The sequence below is a fragment of the Hibiscus syriacus genome, unplaced genomic scaffold, assembly GCF_006381635.1.
Source record: "Hibiscus syriacus cultivar Baekdansim isolate YM2019G1 unplaced genomic scaffold, ASM638163v2 tig00110356_pilon, whole genome shotgun sequence".
In the NCBI taxonomy this organism is placed as follows: domain Eukaryota; kingdom Viridiplantae; phylum Streptophyta; class Magnoliopsida; order Malvales; family Malvaceae; genus Hibiscus; species Hibiscus syriacus.
Window position 1 is genome coordinate 315,226 of NW_024062700.1, and position 22,120 is coordinate 337,345.

The 22,120-nt window shown below is 33.7% G+C and overlaps 4 protein-coding genes across 5 annotated transcripts; 3 read left to right on the top strand and 1 right to left on the bottom strand.

Moving 5' to 3' along the window:
- Positions 1 to 3,579: 3,579 nt before the first annotated feature.
- Positions 3,580 to 5,233, top strand: LOC120121101 (cytochrome b561 domain-containing protein At2g30890-like). Its single transcript, XM_039140563.1, has 4 exons — positions 3,580 to 3,726; positions 3,833 to 3,994; positions 4,634 to 4,782; positions 4,918 to 5,233. The coding sequence occupies exons 1-4, from the start codon at positions 3,580 to 3,582 to the stop codon at positions 5,231 to 5,233; spliced, it is 774 nt and encodes a 257-aa protein (XP_038996494.1).
- Positions 5,234 to 5,647: 414 nt separating this feature from the next.
- On the bottom strand, positions 5,648 to 6,801 carry LOC120121091. Its single transcript, XM_039140556.1, has 3 exons — positions 6,496 to 6,801; positions 6,141 to 6,212; positions 5,648 to 6,003 (listed from the first exon to the last, which is right to left on the bottom strand). Exons 1-3 carry the CDS (start codon positions 6,728 to 6,730, stop codon positions 5,708 to 5,710), a joined length of 603 nt encoding a protein of 200 aa, XP_038996487.1. The 5' UTR covers positions 6,731 to 6,801; the 3' UTR covers positions 5,648 to 5,707.
- A 2,219-nt stretch (positions 6,802 to 9,020) lies between these two features.
- Positions 9,021 to 13,530, top strand: LOC120121077. 2 transcript variants are annotated; one of them, XM_039140547.1, is made up of 13 exons: positions 9,021 to 9,368; positions 10,021 to 10,071; positions 10,316 to 10,349; positions 11,109 to 11,195; positions 11,282 to 11,333; positions 11,564 to 11,741; positions 11,814 to 11,909; positions 12,274 to 12,334; positions 12,414 to 12,478; positions 12,614 to 12,688; positions 12,762 to 12,837; positions 12,927 to 13,095; positions 13,458 to 13,530. In XM_039140547.1, the coding sequence occupies exons 1-12, from the start codon at positions 9,285 to 9,287 to the stop codon at positions 12,962 to 12,964; spliced, it is 897 nt and encodes a 298-aa protein (XP_038996478.1). In that variant the 5' UTR covers positions 9,021 to 9,284; the 3' UTR covers positions 12,965 to 13,095; positions 13,458 to 13,530. The 2 variants fall into 2 exon arrangements, with proteins under 2 accessions (XP_038996478.1, XP_038996479.1); XM_039140548.1 differs by lacking the exon at positions 11,109 to 11,195.
- A 1,643-nt stretch (positions 13,531 to 15,173) lies between these two features.
- On the top strand, positions 15,174 to 21,541 carry LOC120120960 (protein PAT1 homolog 2-like). Its single transcript, XM_039140448.1, is given in 6 exon segments — positions 15,174 to 15,511; positions 15,837 to 15,988; positions 16,941 to 16,997; positions 17,973 to 17,985; positions 17,988 to 18,044; positions 19,143 to 21,541. Coding segments are annotated over 6 exon segments (2,385 nt in total). The 5' UTR covers positions 15,174 to 15,459; the 3' UTR covers positions 21,197 to 21,541.
- Positions 21,542 to 22,120: the final 579 nt, after the last annotated feature.

Sequence of the window (22,120 nt, forward strand, 5' to 3'; positions counted from 1 at the left end):
TATGCTTCAAACGCAAATTTGTCGACGGGAAATGTTAAGAAATCATTGTGAACGTAAAGGTATACTCTTTTTTGTTTTTAACATCGAATTCAATGGTTAAGATTATTAATTGAATTATCTATACATTATTCTTCAAACATTTTATTCATTTATAATATAATTTATTGCAAAATAAAATAAAAGAACAACAAGAATAAAAGGCATGAGAAACAAATAGAAATTTATGTATTATTTTCGTAATATATGCTCTATATTTTCTTAAGACTTTATATTTATAGACATAAAAAATAAATATTACATAAAATTTTAATCCTAAAATATTAAAAATCTTACTAATAAAATACATCAAATCTATATTTAATATATAAGATTTTAATCATAATAAACATCCACTTATAACAAGTGTTTATAACACAATTACTATTAATTTTACCGCTCATCGAAATATATCCATAAAAAATGCACCTTGATTTTCTTAAAGTTGATGATTATGGGTTGGGGGGAGAAACCATGTCGTTGAGTCTCATGGGAGAGCCAACAAATGTGAGAAAATAATTAGGGTAAATTACATTGTTTCTCACTGAATTATACTCTCTCTCCTATTTTTCTCATCCAACTTTCAATTTATTCAATTTGCTCACTGAACTTTACAATCGAATCATTTTGCTCACTCGATTGTTTTCTATCTAATAGCTAATGATGTGGTATTTATTATTATTATTTAATATAAAATAATTTAAAAAAAATAAAATAAAAACAAAAGGTGACTATGCGACTGCCGTAGATGGTGGTTGATCACTCCTAAAATGGGATAGGTCGCTTCGCCTCAACACATTGAGTCCAAATCTGACCTCCATTTTGTAGGAACTTGCTTCGAAGTCCACAAATTTGAAATTGAAAATGAGGAAACCTAAACGTTCCAGTCTAAATTCACGGGTTTTGGGACATATTTCTATGAAACAACCACCATATTCAAACTTAGAGGGTCGAGATGAATCGACCCATGAAATTTGGGACTGAACGACCACCATCTACGGCAGTCGATGGTGGCCGGAATGAAAATGACATGGTGGCCGACGGAGAGAATGGAGAAAATAAGGAAAAAGGGTAAATTACACATGAGTCGACGGTGGACAGAATGAAAATTTAGGTGAGGAATGGTGTAATTTACCCAAATAGTTAACAACAAAGTGAGCAAAATGATGCAATCTGTAAAATTTAGTTAACAAATTGATCAAATTAATAGTTGGGCGAGGAAAATAGGAAAGAGAGTAAAATTCAATAAAGAACAGTATAATTTACCCAAATAATTAAGATGAGCCCAAAATTAAATATATTGTCAACTAGGTTGAAACTAGTTTCCCCAAATCAAGGGAGGCAAAAGCTGCCTCATAATCAATTTCAATTAGGATATAGTTATAACTTACAATCACCCCTTAAAGTCCTTGTTACTATGATTAATCCACTGAAACAATTTGCACACTAATTATATGGCTATATGCCGAAGACAATTCTTTTCTTTCATCATTAGCTTAATAATTCCATACTAAAGCTTTAAAAATGAGGGTTTTTTTTTTCAAAGGCAAGGTTACAAAGTTTTTAATTCAGATTGATAAAGTTATATTGCAACTATTATTTTTAGTTATAACATCTATAATAAGAATTAAATTGAAAAGTAATTAATTCTTTAATTAAATCAATTAAATTGATTTTTAGTGTAATTCTACCAGACAAATAATATAAGTCTAAAAAAATTAAAACATAAATAATATCATAAAAGAATTTGTTTATATATATCCGGAAAAAGAGTTCAAAAGTATGAGATTATAGTATATATATGAAAAAATAAGTATTTATAGATGACCAAGAAAATAGCAGGGTCCAAACAATAATTAGAGGAGTTGACAATAGAGTGCAATATTTTGACGGGATGAACAGAATAGGGTCACCATCCAGATGCAGCTTGTTTACTATTGCGCCTTAAAGATTTCTAACACACAAAAAGCCTGCCATCACGTGTAACAGTCATAATATACTATTAAAAAATATTATTGATTTTATTATTATTTAAATAATAAAATCAGTAAAAAATTATTAAAATTATTATTATTTCTATCTATTTTGTTAGTATTGGATGTTTTACCGGGTTTATTATTTTTTCTATCGGTTTTGTTATTGTTGAGAACTTTATCGAAAATATTAAAAAATATTGATGCTTTAAATAGAAATAATAATATTTTAGATAATTTTTACCAATTTATTTATTTAAATTATAATAAAACTAATAATATATATTTTTTATGTTATATATTAAAGGTACCGTATTGTAGAACTTCCCTATCAGCTAAGCTGTCTTCCTTGACTTTTCGCCCATTTTTTTAATTATTTTTTATTGCTTTGGGAATTTGTAAGAAGCATTGAAACAACACAAAGCCCGTTTTGGCATAAGTTACGATGTAAATGAATAGTTAGTGCCGGTTAGAAGGAAGTTATAGGATTGTACAAGAAAAACTAAAAATATGTCATGCCATTGTAATATTAAAGAATTAAAGATAGAGTTTTTAAAAATACCGAAGCAATTTCAGTGATTAAGTTGAAAATTTTACAATTTAGTGACCATAACATAAATATACTACAAATTTTGTGGCTAAACGTGTTGTTTATCCAATTTTGAAGTAAACCAATCTGTTGAACATATTAACCCTATATATATACTCTTTGGAGTTGGTGTAACAGTTAAAATTTTGGTCGTGAACTATTTGATGCATTCCAAGTAATGGGAAGCAGAGGATAGTGTAGCCTGCTATTTTTCCCTTAAATTATACAATCTGCAGCAGCAGCCCCCCAAAAGTTAGTCTCCAAGAAAATAAAAATGAACCCCACATGTTCAATTTGCCATCTATTCCCATTCCGTCACCACTTTCTTCTTTGGGTCACACCAATAACTAAATCTTTTTGCTCCAAAACCATCCACCTCCATGCAGCAATAGGTACGACTTGTAAAACAATTGTGTGATCTAGTAATAAAAGAAAATGTTATACTCTTTAAAAAATTTGGTTGTGCCTGTTGGTGTAGGGTGTATGTACTGTCAATAGGTTAAAGAAAAATTATGAACAAATAGTACATTGTAATTATATATATAACTTGTACTGCATTTATATAACTATTATTATATTCAAAACATACCACTCATATGCTATGTATGTATATGTTTTCAACTAAAAGGATTATTTGTTAAAGCTAAACATCAGCTTTTTTGAAATTTATTCCAAAAAGAATATGTAAATCTTATTCATTTTTTTAAAATACCTTTTTTTACTTTTGAAGTGGGTGCTTATGTATATATAGGAAAAGTAATTGATGATTCTCTGAAAAAGAATCGAGTCTACACATTTGAGTATGCCGGTTCCTGGTTCAACTGTCGCTGCAGCTGAGCCTGTCATCTCATAATATCATCATTCACAACACTTGTTATTGCTGCTTTAACACCACCTTACAGTCCTCTCAGAAACTGCAATTTTTGAGCTTTCAAGAGCCTTTCAGCTCACCTGAGTTTATCTTTCACTAGTTGAAGAACAATGCAAGTTCTGGCAGGGAAACTGGTTTCTTTCTCCTTGTTTATATGTCTTATAATCATACTTATTCCACCATTTGTAAGCTCATCTGATGAAGATCACAAGAAATCCATCGGCACCGATACGATCGATAATCACAACATTCAAAAGGTATTGGAATTCATGTCCTCAGCTGCTTATGTTTGAAGGGGTTTATTACATTGTTTTTCCATTACAGATCTAAGTTTTTTTTCCTGGTTTTGGTTCTTATAAACAGGTGAGTCATAAACTGATGTTTGAGATTACACTGCATGGATTCCTCCTTTGGGCATCAATGGGGTTTCTAGTGCCCATTGGGATACTTGCTATCCGAATGTCAAATAGAGTAGAATGTGGAAGAAGACTTCAAATTCTTTTCTATGTTCATGCGGTTTCACAGGCAAGTTCATCTTAGTACTTTCAACTGTTTCTTTAATGCATCTTTTCCAACAATTAGTAATCCCCAATTAAATTATAATTAAGAGCATTATGTATAGGTTATAATTTATGTTCGTTTCACTTTCCTAATGGTATCTCTACAGAGTTACAAAATGATAGCAGTGGACATCTTTTTAGATGTCATGTTCCAAAGAATTTTACTGATTTAGAATCATTAGTTGAGTTTAAATTGATGGTTTATAATATTCTCTTCCTTTTTCATAAAAATCTCTCTATTTTTAACTTTTAATCTCAATCATTAATTTACTATCATCAAGAAAAGGCCAATGCGACGCTGTTGTAATGAACCTTGTGTGGGGTTTTGCATTGGTATAATGACAGATCAGAAGCAGAAGGACAAGCTATCTTAAGTGAGGGCACATTAAAATTGTATTATCCTGATTCGAATATATCATATCTTTAACTTTTATTTTATACGTGTCGGACATAATTATGGAGCAAGAATTCTATAAGAAAAAATATTGTATAGTGCAGCATTTTGAGAGTGTTTTCTCATGAATTCAAGACAATATTAATTCTAATAGTTTAAGGGCACGATTGTTGAGTAAGTTTGTTTCATTGTTGATTTTGTTGATGGCAGATGCTTTCTGTACTTCTTGCAACAGCAGGGGCAGTAATGTCAATCAAAAACTTCAATAATGCCTTCAACAATCATCATCAAAGACTAGGGGTAGCTTTATATGGTATCATATGGTTACAAGCCTTGACTGGAGTTTTACGTCCATGGAGGTAAACTAAATTCAACGATGTCATTATTGGTTTTACTTGTTCACACTGATATCGAATAAACAATGATCTATTTACTCGGTTTAACAATGATCTAATTACTCGGTTTTACGACACGAGAGGCTTTGTTTTCTGCAGGGGATGCAAGGGAAGAAGGGCCTGGTTTTTTGCACACTGGCTGCTGGGAACTGCGGTCTGTATTTTGGGTGTAATCTGCATCTACACTGGATTGGTAGCATATCATGAAAAGACATCTAGAAGAACTGAAGTTTGGGCCGTAGCTTTTACAGCTGAGATCTCTGTGATTGTTTTCATTTATTTGTTTCAAGACAAATGGGTGCATATAGAAAAGCATGGTGTGATTTTGGGTCATGAACCTGTAAGACATACTGAAGAACACATTTCATCTACCGATGAAATGAAACAAAAGAAATCAGCAAGTGAGAATTGTTGAAAAGAAATCAGCAAGTGAGAATTGTTGAAAAGAAAATTACTTCGATTACTAGCAATTGAGATTATTCTTTTCATCATTCTCTCTTTTCCTTTTTCTCGGGTTCGGTTTTGTTGTACAAGGGACTGCAGTTCCATTGGCATGTTGATCAAATTTTCACTCTTCACTGTGTCCCAAAGCTTAACTAGACAACAGAGGCTTTCTCCAGAAGCATATCACTATAATCATGGAGGTCATGCTTTAAAGGAATTGCATACATATGGCTCTAGCCTATAAGCTCTTCACTATATTACTGGTTAACAATGCATGCACCGGATCCTCAAATCGGATGAGCTTATCCTAGGTAGCAAACAACATTCTTCTATGATTAACAGATAGATTGGGCAAAAAACCGAAAAGAAATAGCGCTTACTAGCAGCACATAATTTCAGGACGATGTAACCTGGATATTTCTATTTACTTTTGAGAAAGCATGTATCAAGGGAAAAGCTGGACATAACCTGTTAATATAGTAATCCCTAATATTATAAAAGGTGGAACAAGCACGAAAGCTCCGATTGTTGCGAAGAAAACCGAATCATTCCTCTGAGAAACTTCATTCAAGTAAGCCTGTCTCTTGATATTTCTCTTCTGTGAGATGGTTAAAAACTTTGGACTAACCTTCTTCAAGTTCTTGCCTAAAGGAATACTAAAATCATCGTCTCTGTCCCCAACTAATCGAGCAAGCTGCTCACGAATTGTGAATTTCCCAGACCCACCATCACTCTCATATTCTGATCAGGATACATGTAAGAAAGAAATGTCAACAACCTTGCAAATTGTATTGTTCTTCAATAGTGCAATCCAGGCATTTTTCTAAGAAAGAAACGTAAATAATAATTTGCATTTGCTAGGGATAAGATTGGCATACCATCTGCAGCAGAGCTTGTTGAACTTAGTTGTTCCAAAAGATCAAGTTGTGAGCGTGTAGAAGACAACGACCCTGGACAAAAAAAAATCAATACACAAAATCAGGAGTCTAATGATTATTGAACATCAATTAAGCAAAATGATAAACAAAATCAGTGCAGCTTATAATCATTTCAAAGGTAGCAAAAATTACTGATGCTTCAATGCTCTATCTTGAACAAGAAAACAACCCTGAGCACTTACCAATTATGGGTTCCCAATCACATACTAAGTAAATTCGATCAAACCCCAGAAAAATAAGAGGAAAGAAAAGAAGGAACTTTCAACTAAGTCAAAGAAGGAAAGAAGTATGATACCAGAGACAGCAGGAGGGTCTTCCTTTTTGAGTCCACCTTCTTTTCGTTCCGACTGAGCAAAGGTTTTACTAGAAGAAGGGGTTAGGTTGAAGGGGTGTTTATGCTTTGGGTGAAGAACTGGAGGAAAGATGGTATAAGAATAAGAGCATGGGGTGGAATTGAGAGAAGTAGACATGAAATTGAAAGCCATGGCAAAAAATTTTTGTTTAATGGTTGTGTGAAGTACAGGTTTCATTCTAGTTTCTGCTCATGCTGAGACCAAGATTGCATTTTTTTATTGGAGTTGCCTGGCCAATTGCCGAGCTTTCAAGTTTCGGTTCTGTCCACAACTGACGTCCTCCACATGTTCGTATGAGAGACCTTTACGTAATGCGAGGTGGCTATTCCTCCTATGCCTCGTGTCACAACTTGATATTTTCATCGGTTAAATAGAATTTCATGTTAAACAATATAAAATTTAATTAATAAAATTGATTCCATTTGTAGAAATGACATAACGATAAAATCAATTATCAACATTTATTAGAATGAACATCTTAACTTTTAAAGTATTATAGTATCGTAATTGTGGGAACTTCATCTATATCATCATCATAGGAGTTCATGTTGAGCTACTGTAATTATGGTTCAACGAATAATCAAATATTAATATCATCTGCACCTGGCTTATAAAAAGATTCTTTTGGTGAAGACGAGGGTTTCTCTGTGATGCTGATATTTAGGTCAAACAAGATGGTAGTTAAATGTATTTCCTTTGAACTTGAAGGCATCATGTCATACGAGTTTTGGACTGAGTGTTGTGTCGCAGGTATCTCGACATTGAGGTCGAAGAAGCTCGTAGTTGAATGCCTTCCCTGGAACTTGCAAACATCGTGCCAAATGGATACTGAACAGATTGTTGTGCGATGTCATCCCCATATTCAAGTCAAAAAAAATTACAGATGAATGCCTTCCCCTTCAACTGAAAGTGACGTTACCATACTGATTGTTCATGGAGCCATATCGATAGACATTATAACAAGTTGCTGATGAATATCTCCTTATTGAACTTGATGAGATGATACCATGATGTGGATTTCTCATTATGGTGTTAAAATCATTACACATTACTATAGTTGGGTTGTCAATTTAATCAACTTGTTGAGTCAACCTATAGTGTGAGCATAATAATATACCATGAACCACATACACTTCAATAAATGTTGCATACATTTGTGTATCGACGTTTGAATTTTGATTATGAAAAGCAACTATCATACCAACATCGTCATCGTTGGAAAGTTCCAACGTTGTATAAGTTAACGGAAATACTGCTGTTGGAAATCTGTACTAAAGCAAAGACAATCTTCTAGTACTTCCAACATTAACCTTCTTTGAAATTTTTGTGATCAACTCATCAAGAGTGATGTTTTTCTTAAAGGATATTATGATAGAATGATTTGATGCGAAGACAATGTTTGTTTCATCTTCCCTAATTTGTCTATCATAGTAAAAAATAGTTGAAATACGCCTCATTTTTAGAGTTTAAAAGTTTGAAAGATTGAAAGTTTTATATATGCAAAAACAACAGATTAAATACGTCTAATTAAATAAATAATATACGAGATTAAAAATAAACTAATGCTAAAACATTTAAAAAAATCACAGTAAATTTAATAACACAAATTAACATTGTTACCGTCTTGAGAAAATATCTCAAGATTTGATCATGTCTTCCATTTTATACATGCACAAAATAAAACAAAATCATTACTACAAAAAAAGTTAATCCAATAATTAAATTTAAAATGACAATAACATAATAAAAATTAATTTTAACTTCTAATAACTGTAACAAAATCTATTTAGCTTAATAGAAGAAAATTATAGAAGGAAAAATATGAAATTAAATTTTGGTGTGGTTTTATGTTTATTAACATGTTATTTATAAGGGATGTGTGAGTGATTCTCAGGGTTCGGGTAATGATGGAATACCAAATAATTTAAGGAAATAATGGAAGGCGTGGATGGTGATCCGCGCCTTCCGCGACTTCGCCGCATGTCAAAATCCCAGGAAAACGTAGATAGTGATCTATGCTTTACTTCTACGTGGCGTCAGCTCGAACGAATCTAAGAAAATCGCGAATGATAACCTACATCTTTTTCATCATCGTGTTTTTGCCATACTGTCACAAAAATGTTAGATCAATAAAATTAGAACGAGTGCCTGACATGTAATAATTAAATGATCGGATGATTTTTTTGTGTGGTAAAAACGCCATTTTAAAAGGAATAGATTAAAATATCACAAGATCTTTAAAAAAATAAATATTAAAAATATAAAATCCACTTAAATATTTTAGTTTGACTAAAATACTCAACTAAACCAGGTTAATTGACAAAAATCAAACAGTGACAGAGGCAGAACATAAACCTGTCCTAATGAGTCCGTACACATGATTATCAGTCATAGTTTCATTCGTGTATTTATCTATCATCCTATTTATTGCTACTTTGCTGCTTGTTTCTTACTATCTGAGAGAGTTCCCCCGATGGTCAAAAGCTGTGAAAACACAAGAACAAAGCCACAACATTATTAACAATTTAAAAACTAAATCTTGTCTCTTTGTTTGTCTCACTGTATGTGTGTGCTTCTGAGGCTCTGATACAAAAAAAAGAGAGTTATTTTTGGATTCAGTTTCCTACATATCTTCTCATCCTCTGCTTTGAAACTTCCTTTCCTTTGGGGGGTCCAAAGGAAAACAAAGAAAGAGAAAGAAAATATTTCTTTGTATATCAAATAAAAGGTTATGTATTATCCTATCAACCTTCTCTTTGTAAATATCGTTCTGCTTTGCCTTGATGTTCTTCTTGCATTCATTGCCTTCTTCCAGGTCTGTTTTCTGCTCTTTGTTTTTATGTTTTGTTTTGCTACTGTATTTGGCTTCCGTTCTTAGTTAATATGGACTTTAATTTTCTATAGTTAAAGGGGATTTAGTTTTTTTTTTCGGTTTGGAAAGTCTGGGTCTTGCTTGGTTACTGAGAAAATGTTAGGAAAAATACATATAAACCTATAGAATCGTACAGGCATTGCTTGAATATGTTAATTTTAAAAGGCAATTCTGATTTTGTTTTCAGTACATTTCTGCTTTTGAATCAATCAATCAATTGAATGGCTATTAGCCTACTTCTGTCCTAATATATTCTGTTGAAAATTTTATTCCTTTAAAGTTTTGTCACTTCTTTCTGTTGAAATTTCTGAATCTAGGCTTTTGTTTGCTTTGAATGAATCGTTTCTGATGTTGAGTAAAAATGGCGAACCGGTATAAAATTTGGCATAAAATTAAGCAAGCAAGATGGAGGGTAACCATGTTGGAGATCCATATATGTATCGAACACTCACACTGTTAAGTGCCTTAAAAAGCCATATAAAAGTAGAAGAGTTTCAACAAATACTAAAGTAGAAAAATCCATATTTTGAGTTCGGTTTTTTAACTATGTGTATCGATTTTTTTTTTCATGACATTGTATCCGTTGTTTAACCAGCTTTGTAGGATTCACCTGCAGAATCAACGAGTTGGGTGGACAAGTCAAAAGGTTAGCAAAATTTTCTAATTATTTCCCAGGTCTTTCTTGGTTGATCACTGCATGTGTTTGTTGATGTTGTTCGTTAATGAAGAGGCGGATGCGATAAATGCATCTGATGCCATAATATTTCACGATGCTTCCTTATACCTAACGTCCTAATAACATAGCTCGTCTTTTTAAAAAGAATTCGATACTGTTTTTTATTTTCTTCTTTTAATGGGGCCATATTGATCGAGCAAAATGTTAATTGCAGGTTCTTCATCTCATGATAGGCTCCTCTAATTGTGGTAAGATCTTAAATTCTTAACGTAGATGTTGAGAAGCTTTGATCTGTACAGCGAGGTTTTTTTTTGTTATCTTACTAATTACTAATCAAATTAGTAAAGTAGCATGGATCTAATTTGAATCTATATCTAGTCTTTTAGAAATGATATCGCATTCATAGTTTTAAAGCCGCAATATAAAGTAAGACTTTTCCCTTGAACAAGAAATGGCCTATCAATTGAGATATGTAGGAGTTCTTGTAAGATGAAGACCATGAATTTACAGGATGATTGACATGAATTAGTTTAATTTACTAGCATATTTTTTCAATGCCAATTATTGGTCGTTTCGATAGATTTTATGTAGTGGTATTCAACCAGGATTCGTCGAGAGAAGCTAATATATGCTGGTCAATTTAACAATTTCTCAAGTCCCAAGCTCCTAGTTCCCATTTATGCCTTCTTATTGCCATGCTCTGTCACCAATTCACCATTCAATTACTGAGACAGTGTGCAGGCCTTTCAAAATGTTTGTGCCTCAATCTCTTCAATCCCGGGAAAGGGACTTTATCCTATTCTTTCATGTTGAACCATTCTTGAAAAAAGTTACCTTCAATGTAGTGTTGAAGAAATTCTGAACCAGTTCCGTGGTCCTGAAAGACAGAGCTATAATTTTCAGAAGTGTCCAAATGGTTTTTTGAGCTATAATGTTCAGTAGCGTCTAAATGGTTTTTTTGTTCTGCATCAGATAATTATCTTTGGACTTCTTTTGTCTTCTGACAGGTTATTTCGTTTATTTTTTGTGCATGGTTGTTGCCACTTGCAAAAGGTGGCTTTGCTGGTCTAATCTCTGTGGCTTTGTTCTCATGGGTATGTTTCTCTCTAGTGAAACAACTTATGTTTACCTTTAGTACTTGTTTCTAGAGCCGTTTTTAACAGTGAAAACGCTGCTGCAGCCTTGCCCAGGATTCTGTTCTTGGCTGCATTTCTTCTTCTCCTATCTTTCTGGTAAGTCGGACCATGTCTGAATGATTTATTGATAAGTCATCATGTTGATTTTGCATGGGGGAAATATCATGACATTGTCAGTGATATATTATGGATCATATTTATGCAATCTTCAAAGGTTTTTGAAGGATATGCAAGTAATTGCATTTTTACATGAGACATTTTGCTCGGAAATAGTGTAATGTAAATTATGAAGTACATATATGCTTTTATGGGCAATGATTTTATAGGGCCGACCTTTGCCATCAGACAAATGATGAAGAGGATGGTGTTGAAGAACATAATAGTCAACAGCCCTTATTGGAAAGTTCAAAGAACAAGACAGGCTTGTCAAACATTGATATGCGTCGGAAATGTTGCTCATTCCAAGGCATTCATGTCGGTAGCAGACAAAAATTTGTTATTGTGGTATGGCACGAATAATCTCTATTTAGGATGCAATTGGTGGTTAACTAATTTTTCTTTTCCTTCTTCCACCAGGTCATTATGCTCAATGTCTTCTTAATGATCGCCTTTGCTGCAATAATCCGGATTGGTGCAGGGAAGAATCCTAGTCATTCTTTAGTAGTTGTTCGGGTATAGATCATGTTACTCCAAAATTATAAAATGGGGATAATAACATCTAAATATCCTTGATACGTTTTCGTACTAAGTCCATTACATTTGTTTATTGGAAGCTGATATTTGAACAAACAGTTAGGTCTTCAGTATGTTAAGATATCCAATGTTAAGGTTCTTTAAGCATGCATTGATCTTGGTGCTTTCATTAAACATCAGAGCAAATGGCAGATGGTGTCCACTCAAGATTGATATTGTGAACGCCGAATTTATCTACTTGTTATGATTCGTTGGAACTAAGTTCTATATCGAGAGAAGATAACATTTTATATTTTTCAGTGCGACTAGTAGTTATTGGTCCATAACTGCAATTCTTGTGTAGGTATATGTAGATTTTCTTACCACTTCAGTGCTTTTAATGGGTGGAGCTTTCGGTTGCTATGGTGAGAATTAATTTTCCAAAATTATTATTTCTGTTACTACTTTTTTTCTTCTTGAATGTTTCTCTTTAACCGCTTTCAGGTTTCCTTCTATTTTCTAAATGGAGGAGAGTCCGATCTGAGAAAGCTTCATCGGAAATGCGTAAGGTTTGCATTTGCTACCTATTCTTCATTTAGCCTTCTTTTTGTACGCATCTTTCTGGTGTGAAACATAGTCTAAATTTTAAGAACTTAGGGGTAAAATAAATTCGAATGATTCAAGAAGCTTGCCACATTTTTCAGGTGGTTGGTTTAGCAGTTGTCTCGGTCTTGTGTTTCACATCGAGTTCTTTAATAGCTCTTCTTTCGGATGTCCTTGTAAGTACTTGATAACTCAAGACCTCGACATGTGGTCTTTCTTGTGGGGTTAAGTTTTTCTTTCTATTGACAGCTTTTTCATCATTGGAATCCGAAGGAGATTATCGGCATAGAAGCACCTGTTCTTCTTATTCTGCACCATGTTTTAGGTATTTCATTCAGCTTTGTTACTGATTTGAACAAACTAAAACTAAATATAATCGACGTACTATAAAAAGTTAATCTATAAGGCTAGCAGGTACATCGGTCCCCTTTGCTTTGGACTATGGTTCATGAGAGAGCTGCCGGCTCCATCTACAAGTAATAGGCAAGTGCAGCCAAGAGCAACAACTTTTATTACTTATGGACCAGCAGGAAGGCCTCATCATCATCAGTACCGGCCTACTGCAACAAGTTAGGAAAATCAGGTACCGATATCTATTTCCATTTTCTGTCAACTTTTAGTATGCTAGTAAATTGGAGAGTATTGAATCAGTCAACTTCAGATGGAGAAGAATGATATACGCTATGGTTGAAAACTATGTTAATTGGATTCAGGGTCAGTAACGAGTGTCTGCCACGGGTATGATTAACTTTTCCCATGTCCGAACATGTGTGGGGCACAGGTTACAATGTGCGGACATTCGTGTGCCTTGTCTGAGTAACGCAAGCAGCAAACTCTCCACTTATCTATGTACCAATGACCATCACTGGCATATACAATTTTTTTCCGATCGATGTTCAGATGATGGATGACGAACCCAAAACCCGGTTTACTTTTATATTGCAGGTGTTAAGAGCAAGTCCAATATAAGCATGTATTTGACCAAACAACTAAAAAACAGAACACCATGTTTCTCTCCTGGCCTGTCTCCAAGCATGAAAAGGGGGTGCAGCAGTCGCCATTGGCAGATGTAATTGATGCATTCCAGATTTCTTAAACACAATAGTTTGACATGATTTTAAAAACTATAGACATGATTGTTATAGGAACATATTGATGCTTGGTTTTTGTTTGCTTTAGGATCTATGATTCCTAAGCATTATGTTGTAAATTCATACGGAGGTTTTTGTTAGAAGCAGTTGAGAACAGAAGCTGAACAATTTATTGACTCTAAGTATGGATGTCGATTCATAAACAGATTTAGGCTTAATTCGAAGATAAATGCTCAAACTATATTGTTTTTCTCAAATAGGTGTCCAAACTTTTTTCGATTCATCTAGGTGCCTAATGTTACAAACGTTGTCACTTTAGGTATCCGGACTGTAAAAGCTGTAAAATTTTACCGGTTTAAAAAAATATTATATTTATAAAAAAAATCTTTTTTTTTCTAAAATTACAAAAAAAAATTCAAATCTCTAAAATCATTCCTAAATATTTTACCCTAACTTTTATTTCTCCATGTTAAGTTTTATTTCTCCATGTTGTTGTTGGTCACCACCGCTGTTGTTGTCGCCTCTGCTGTCATTACCGTTCTCCAAACACTAAAACCCAATTATTGTCGTGCACAACCATGTTTTCGTGATTTGGTGGTTGTTCAATTTCAATGTTTTCTCCTTTTAAATCGCGATTTAGGTTTATCGATGGTTGTCGTCGCGTGGGTGGTCATCCAGTGGAGGTACAGTCAAGGGTAAATTTAATAAATTTAACTATTCATATTTAAATTTTAATAAATATAATATTTTTTATAATATTGTCAAATAAAGTGAATCCATTGAATCAAAACAGTAATTAAATAACTATATTTTATTATAAAATAACAAAAGTTTTTTGTTAAACTATTATTATATTAAGAAAATAACAATTTAACGATGAACTGATATATTTGTAATAGTATTTTAGTTAGGTGACTTGTTTATAAGTTTTTTACAAAATGATTTATTTATTATTTAATTTATTACCAAGTCACCTTAAATGTAGATTATTCTTTATTTTAAGGATAAATTATTAAATTGGTCCATCGACTATAAAAATATTATTTTGTTAAATTTCTAATTATTAAAAGTTACAAAATAGTCCATAAACTAATAGTGTTGTTCTTTTAAGTCTTATAACTATTGAAAGGTAGAAAATAATCCTATTATTTATATGTTTCAAACTCGTCATCGTTTTTATTAAAAAATTGATCATCTTGAACATTAATATATTAATTGAGATATGATAAAATTATATTTTAATAGTATATACTATATTTTCGTTACTTTCAAACACCGACTCGACAATATAATATTTCAAGTACTAACTCGATGATATAATATAAATAGAGAATCAATTCATAAAATATAATCCAAATATTATGAAAATATATTTTACTATATCACATTTAATATATTAAAATCAAACTTAGATGGCTGTCACATTTAATAAAAAATAATAAATTTTAAATGTGATAATTTATAATATAACTTATAATATTAATAAAATAATATTTTATAATTTTTAATATATAGTCGCTTAACAAAATAACACTAGGGCAGCATGTGTGAACTTTATCCTTGTAACGAATACAAAAACCAGAAGCAAAAGCAAACTTTTTCCATTCCATCTTCCCTTTCATCTCCTCCGTCTCTCTCAGAGACAGAGCGAGATTTCGTTGTTTACTCCTACCATCCCTTAACCAAATAAAAAACCCTCTTAATCCTGCTTTATTTACACCGTTTTCCACTCATCTCTCCGACTTAATTCTAAAACGAAATCCCGGATATTATTTTCTAACTCTAATTTCCTTCTTCTTCTTCCTCTGTTGCCTGCTGTGCCTGGGGTTTTCTTTCTAGGCTGGTTTTTTGTAATTATGAAGAGATCCGATGGCAAACTTCCCAACAACTTCTCTCAAGCTTCCTCAGGTTTTTTGTTTTTGGGTTTCAATTCTTTCATTTATTTAGTCTTTCTTTTCAATTAAGTTTTCGCTGAGATACGGAAGAAAAATAACTTCCTTGCAAAGATTGGATCTTTACTTCATTTTCTCAGCTAGCAAACATTTTATTTATTGTATTTTCTAGATTACTGCTGTTTCTTTATCATTTTTCTCCTTTTAGTTAACCTTAATTCTAGGGTTTGCACTTCGAGGTTTTGATTCCTTTTCTTGTTTGATGGTTGGCTGAGATAAAAGTATTGATTTATCGGTTTATGGTATTGTTTAATTGCTAATTAGTTTATGTGTTTTTTCAGATAATGCGCTTTTTGATGCAACCCAGTACGCATTTTTTGGTCACGATGCTATGAAAGAAGTGGATTTGGGGGGTCTAGAAGATGGTGAAGAGGATTCTCCCGTGTTTGCGTCCATTGAAGATGACGAGTATCATTTGTTTGATAGAGGGGAGGTGAGATTTCATTCCTTCGATTACGCAATGTGTGACGAATTGAAGTTAGTTTCTTTTGTAAAGCAGCCTCCTTTTCTTTCCATGATATGATAATCCTTTTTGTGAGCTTAAAACGTTATTTGCGTTGGATTTTGTTTTTACTTAAACTTTGTCATCTAGTTTTTTGGCCTTCAGTTTTTGTACTTATCACTTGAGGTGTAGTCTATCTTGTTTAACATGTGTCGAAGTTGAACTAAAATTGCGTTCATAATAGCGTACTTTGTGAATTTAAATTTAAATGTGAATACCCCATCAGTTAGCAATAAGAAGTCCTATTCCCTGGTTGTTTTGGAAATTAAAGTTTTACAAAGCTTAATAAGAAGATTATGTTTGCCAATTTGGATAAAAAATGATACTATGGAATGAAGTCAGACTATTTGAACTTTCAATGGTTCTGCAGTTGACTTTCTCCATACATTTGAAGTTTCCCTTTTGCAAAGCTGTTATCAATTTGAGGTGTTAACATGCATGAAAATGTTTTATTATTGATATTTATGTCCTACAAATATGTTTCCTATCCACACTATTTTTTTTAAAGTAAGAATACTGTGTGATAGAAGAAATAATTGCCTTAATTGTTAACAAGTATATCCGAAGGAAGAAAGATGTGCTCGTAAAATAAAGCTCTATTCCTCTATTATTATTGTGTGTCAGGTGGAGGAGTTATTTTATTGGCTTTCTGTTCCATTTCTGTTCATGTTTTGAAGGAATTTGTGCCAATTAGTTTCTGCAGTTGTGCACATTGATTTTAGTTTTCTACTTAACTTTTCCTTTTTGATGTTGCTGTCCATCATTTGACCTATATATAATAATCAGTCATGTACTAAACACAAATCTTGGTTTCAACTTTAGGTGTATCTGGATTTTGAAATACAAGTATTTCAGCTCTATTTTTCTGTTATTCAATTTTCAGGTTCCAGGTTCAGGATCTTTGTCTGACATGGATGATCTGTCTACTACTTTTGCTAAGGTCAGTTTTTCATTTGTAAATGTTACAGAGTGATTGAATATCGATCTTTGTAAGGTTTGATATCCTTGTTTCTTGAGTTTCTAGCGGCCTTGTACTGGTTTGTAATATAAGATAGTGAGGGAGATTGATAAAAAGCAAAGAATAGAGGTTACGAAGGTAAACTAAGAGTTGAAATAGAAGTAAAGAACCAAAAATTTGAGCAAAGTAGAGCAAATTAATGCATAACATTTGTTACAATTGTCATCCTTGTGCTGATCAATTGGGTTCTAGATGTTTCTAATGCATAGGCTGGTCATTATATATATATTAATTGATCACCATTTCCCTTGTTGGAGACTATGCTTTTGGCTTTCAATTAGGACTATCTGAAAGCTTAAAGGGTGCTACAAACTAGACCTTCAATGTGCTAAGGATTTTCAGCTTGTTGTGTTGTTTATGAAGGAAAATAACTGGATATTTATATTTTTGGTCTTTGTCTGTCACATTATAGAATGTTTCTTTAATACGCACAAAATATCAGATTATCATTATGAATATATTTTTTTAAAATATGAATAATAAAGAGGTTTAGTAGGACTGAAATCCCAACTAGGCTCATAATTCGATGATCTTTTCCTTTTGAGCCAGAGATTCTTCTATCTGCTGGATCTGTTCCCATAACTACTTAAAAGGAATCCTCCCCAACAATTTGGATTTAAGATGTTAAAGCTCTTTTCTTCTTGTATGAAGGGAGAGGGAGTGCATAATCTGTGTTTTAAATACGGTGTCATTTTTCATTTTTCCCCCATTTCTAAAGATTGGATTGCACACCAATTTTTTTGCCATGATGTTGGAAATTTAATACCTTGATTCTTCAGATGCATATATTTGTGTACTTTCTTGTGTTCTCTTGCGTCTTGCCACTATTTTTGTTTCATTTAATTGTGTATTACCCTTCATGTTTGTTGGATTTTAATACATTTTCCCCTTTCACAGTTGAATAGGGTTGTTACGGACCAAGACATCCAGGAGTTATTGGTGATAGGTCTGGATCTTTTTCAAGGGAAAGTGAGTATAGTAAGCCATACTTTATGCCTTTATTTTGAAGCTGTAATCTATAGTAATGAATGAACAATATAATATCCGTTGATATTTTGAAAACAATATTTTTTTTGTTCAATTTATTTGCTTGAAAATCTCCAGATCTAGCACCCTTCATACCTTGTCACATAATTTAGTGACATGAAATTCATTGAAAATATCTTGTATGATAAACCAAAGAGAACCTAGTTGTGGTGCAATTTCAGTTTAAAAGAAATATCAGGTTTCTTTCTACGAAAATCATCAGCATCGGTTCGTCATAGAAATAAATGCCCAATTTGTTTCTTTTAAGTGGTATAAGTAATCCTCACATTGGTTATTTTGAGTACCTTGCATTCTCAATTATACGAGAGATCTCTCCATTATTCTTTAATTGGTTAAGATGGTATCAGCCTCCAAGTTGTTTATTTTACGGTATTAATTGATTTGTAACCATATTTTTTGTCTGTAAATTAGGACTATGTTTGGGTTATTAGTATTAGGTTTGTCATTGATCATATCCTTTTTCTGCTTTTCTATCTGTTTCATTTTTCTTTCTTGGATCATCATGTACATTTAGTTAAATTTTTCATCTCAATTTTTCTCGCTAAAGTGCTGCATTTAGTCTTGCCCTGTTTATGTTGTGAACTTTTGAAGTGATAATGCCCTATCTTCCAGATGAATTTGGTCTCTGTTTGTTTTTTGTCTGTAAAATAGGACTATATGTTTGGGTTATTAGTATTAGGCTTTTCATTGATCATATCCTTTTCTGCTATTCTATCTGTTTTATTTATTCTTTCTTGGATCATCATGTACATTTAGTTAAATTTTTCATCTCAATCTTTCTTTTTAAAGTGATGCATTTAGCCTTGCCCTGTTTATGTTGGAACTTTTTTCTTTAACCTTAGTTCTTTTCTTTGAAGATAATAGCATAGAGGCTGTTGTCATTTGTGTAAAATATATTAACTGCTAACTAGAAACTCCTCAATACTTGAGTATTGAATCTGTCGGAGTTTATTCTTTTCAGTGCTGCTTGGTAACTTTTATACTTGCAATTGCTTATGTTACAGTTGCACCATTCTTCAGGTTCGTCTGCTGCTGACTGGTCTCAAGATGGAGACTACCTAAACTGGATGGATCAGAATATGTTTGATGCAGAAGATGCTCAAGACGTTAATAAATGGTCCTCACAGCTACATCTTTCTTCAGCGTCTGTTCCTGAATTGAAGCCTTTGTATAGAACTTCCACATACCCCCAGCAGCAACCACAGCCACAACACTTTTCAAGTGAACCAATTGTTGAATCCAAATCAACCTTCACGTCTTTCCCCCCTCCTGGTATCAGATGCGAGCAGTCTTCACCTGCCCACCTAAGAATTCCTGCTCTTGCTAGTGGATCTCAGCAACCCTTCTCGACATCAAGCCTCTCTCCATTGTCCAACTCTAGTCCCGGTCTGGCTGGTCTGTCTCGTGGATTGCGTTATGATGGCAATATACCCCAGCTAGCATCTCCAGGCCTATCTTTTAGTAGCAGGTCACAAAATCATTGGGTTAATCACTCTGGTCTTTTACATGGAGATCATGCCGGTCTTTTGCATCATATGTTACAACATCAAATACCCCATCAAAATGGCTTCATATCCCCACAGTTAATGTCACCACAACATCAGTTGCAACAGCACAGGCTGCACCATTCAATTCAACCATCTTTGGCACATCTTACTTCCTTGCAATCTCAGCTTTATAATGCCCATCCTCAATCACATAAAATGATGTTGCAACGGACAAAATCATCACAAAGAAACAGGCAGAGCATGCGTTTTTCTCAGCAAAGCTCTGATACTGGCAGCCAGAAAGGTGAGAGTGGGTTAGTGCAATTCAGATCCAAGCATATGACTTCCGAAGAGATAGAGAGTATTCTTAAGATGCAGCATTCTTCTACCCATAGCAATGATCCTTACGTAGATGATTATTACCACCAAGCTTGTCTTGCCAGAAGGTCTTCCGGATCCAGGACTAAACATAATTTTTGCCCATTTCACCTGAAGGAATCACATTCTCGGTCCCACAAAAGTGGGGAGCAGCAATTGCATCTGAATGCTGATGCACTTGGGAAGCTCCCACTCCCTACCATTCGTAAACCCCGTCCTCTGCTTGAAGTAGATCCTCCCTTAGGTTCAACTGATGGAGTTTCTGAACAGAAAACTGAGAAGCCTCTGGAGCAGGAACCTATGCTTGCAGCTAGGATCACCATTGAAGATGCTCTAGGTCTTCTTTTTGATGTTGATGATATTGACAGGCTCATACAATTTAAACAGTACCAAGATGGTGGGACTCGGCTTAAACGAAGGCGGCAGATCCTTCTTGAGGGTCTGGCACAATCACTTCAGCTTGTCGATCCTCTTAGCAAAGGCGGGCATGCAGTTAGCTGTGCTCCCAAGGATGATATTGTGTTCTTGAGAATAGTCTCTCTTCCAAAGGGCCGTAAGCTTATCACCAGGTACCTAAAACTTATCATCCCCGGAAGTGAGCTTAGTCGAATAGTGTGCATGACCATTTTCCGTCACTTGAGATTCTTGTTTGGCGGTCTTTCTTCTGATCCGGAAGCAGCAGAGACAACTATTGACCTTGCAAAGACTGTTTCTACATGTGTTAATGGCATGGATATCCATGCACTAAGTGCCTGCCTTGTTGCTGTTGTTTGTTCCTCAGAGCAGCCACCACTTAGGCCACTTGGAAGCCTTGTTGGGGATGGTGCTTCAGTCATATTAAAATCAGTTCTTGAAAAAGCCAGTCAAGTTTTAAGTGATCCTTACGGGAATTACAGCATGCCTAGTTATGCTTTCTGGAGAGCGTCATTTGATGAATTTTTCACTCTTCTTACAAAGTATTGTGTGAGTAAGTACGAGTCAATAATGCAATCAATACACAACCAGACCCCACCAACAACGGAAGTAGTTGGTTCGGAGGCTATAAGGCGTGAAATGCCATGTGAGCTTCTACGTGCTAGTCTTCCTCACACCAACGAAGAACAGAGAAAGCTTTTGATGGATTTCTCCAAGCGTTCGGTGTCCGACAATGGACCCAACTCACCAGCTGGGAGTAACAGTCAAATAAGCTCTGAATCTGTGAAGGGTTAATAAGAAAAAGGAAAAAGGGAATTGTGTAGTGGAAGGTAAAGCCTTTTGATTTGGTTGGTCTGAACACTCCAAATGCCAAGTGGGAAGCGTAGTTTAGTGGGTTAGAATATCAAAATCTGTACAGGGCCTTTGGAATGGAATTGGAAACTTCTTTGTTTTAATTTCATATATTATATATGAAATTTTTCTGTTCCATTTCATTATGTCAGTTTCTGGGGGAGAATGTATCTGATGAATCATACTTTCTTTTAAATATATTTGTAGGGAACTGAGGTGTGTTATTGAAAGGCCTCTCTGAGCAAATCAGAATCCCGTATTAATTGAAACTGGTCCACATGTTTTATCCTTTTTTTTCAGACCTTGTACAATCACGTTTTATAAAATAACGTCCAACAATCTTGTTGCAAACGATGGCTTGTATCAAAACCAGGAAATGTCCAGTATCACTGTCTATAGCGTCTTAAAGAAATGATCGGATAATATGAAAACAGGAAAAATTAACGCCGTTGACGATCCGGATACATAAAGTGGTAATGTTTGTAACGCTAGGCACTCGAATGGGCAAAAAAATTATTGACATTTGTTTAACACGAGATATAATTTAGGCACTTATTTAGACATCAAGTCTTTAAATATATATTAGATTTATTAAGTCTCAAAATAAGAAACGTCTTCATTAAGTAATATACGCGCATGATACCGTTGTATAGCCTGGACTGGACACGTCACACGCATCTTTGATGAATTGATTCCTTTTATTAACAATAAATCAAAATAGAATCAATACCGTTGCATTTTCCTTCCCCTTTTTATGATTATTTATATAAGCAAACTATTCTAATTAATTTGTTTATTATACATAGAAATAATCGATTTAAAAAATTCAAAATGTTGACCAGTATTTATTACTTTATACATAATGGA

Bases quoted from the DNA above. Each gene is read 5' to 3' on its own strand.
- LOC120121101 (XM_039140563.1), top strand. From the start codon at position 3,580: ATGCAAGTTCTGGCAGGGAAACTGGTTTCTTTCTCCTTGTTTATATGT. The intron at 3,727-3,832 runs GTATTGGAATTC...TCTTATAAACAG, and splicing joins ATAATCACAACATTCAAAAG to GTGAGTCATAAACTGATGTT. The intron at 4,783-4,917 runs GTAAACTAAATT...TGTTTTCTGCAG, and splicing joins GGAGTTTTACGTCCATGGAG to GGGATGCAAGGGAAGAAGGG.
- LOC120121091 (XM_039140556.1), bottom strand. From the start codon at position 6,730: ATGAAACCTGTACTTCACACAACCATTAAACAAAAATTTTTTGCCATG. The intron at 6,213-6,495 runs GTATCATACTTC...TTTTTTGTCCAG, and splicing joins AGACCCTCCTGCTGTCTCTG to GGTCGTTGTCTTCTACACGC. The intron at 6,004-6,140 runs GTATGCCAATCT...TATCCTGATCAG, and splicing joins AACAAGCTCTGCTGCAGATG to AATATGAGAGTGATGGTGGG.
- LOC120121077 (XM_039140547.1), top strand. From the start codon at position 9,285: ATGTATTATCCTATCAACCTTCTCTTTGTAAATATCGTTCTGCTTTGC. The intron at 9,369-10,020 runs GTCTGTTTTCTG...TTGTTTAACCAG, and splicing joins CATTCATTGCCTTCTTCCAG to CTTTGTAGGATTCACCTGCA. The intron at 12,479-12,613 runs GTTTGCATTTGC...CACATTTTTCAG, and splicing joins CTTCATCGGAAATGCGTAAG to GTGGTTGGTTTAGCAGTTGT.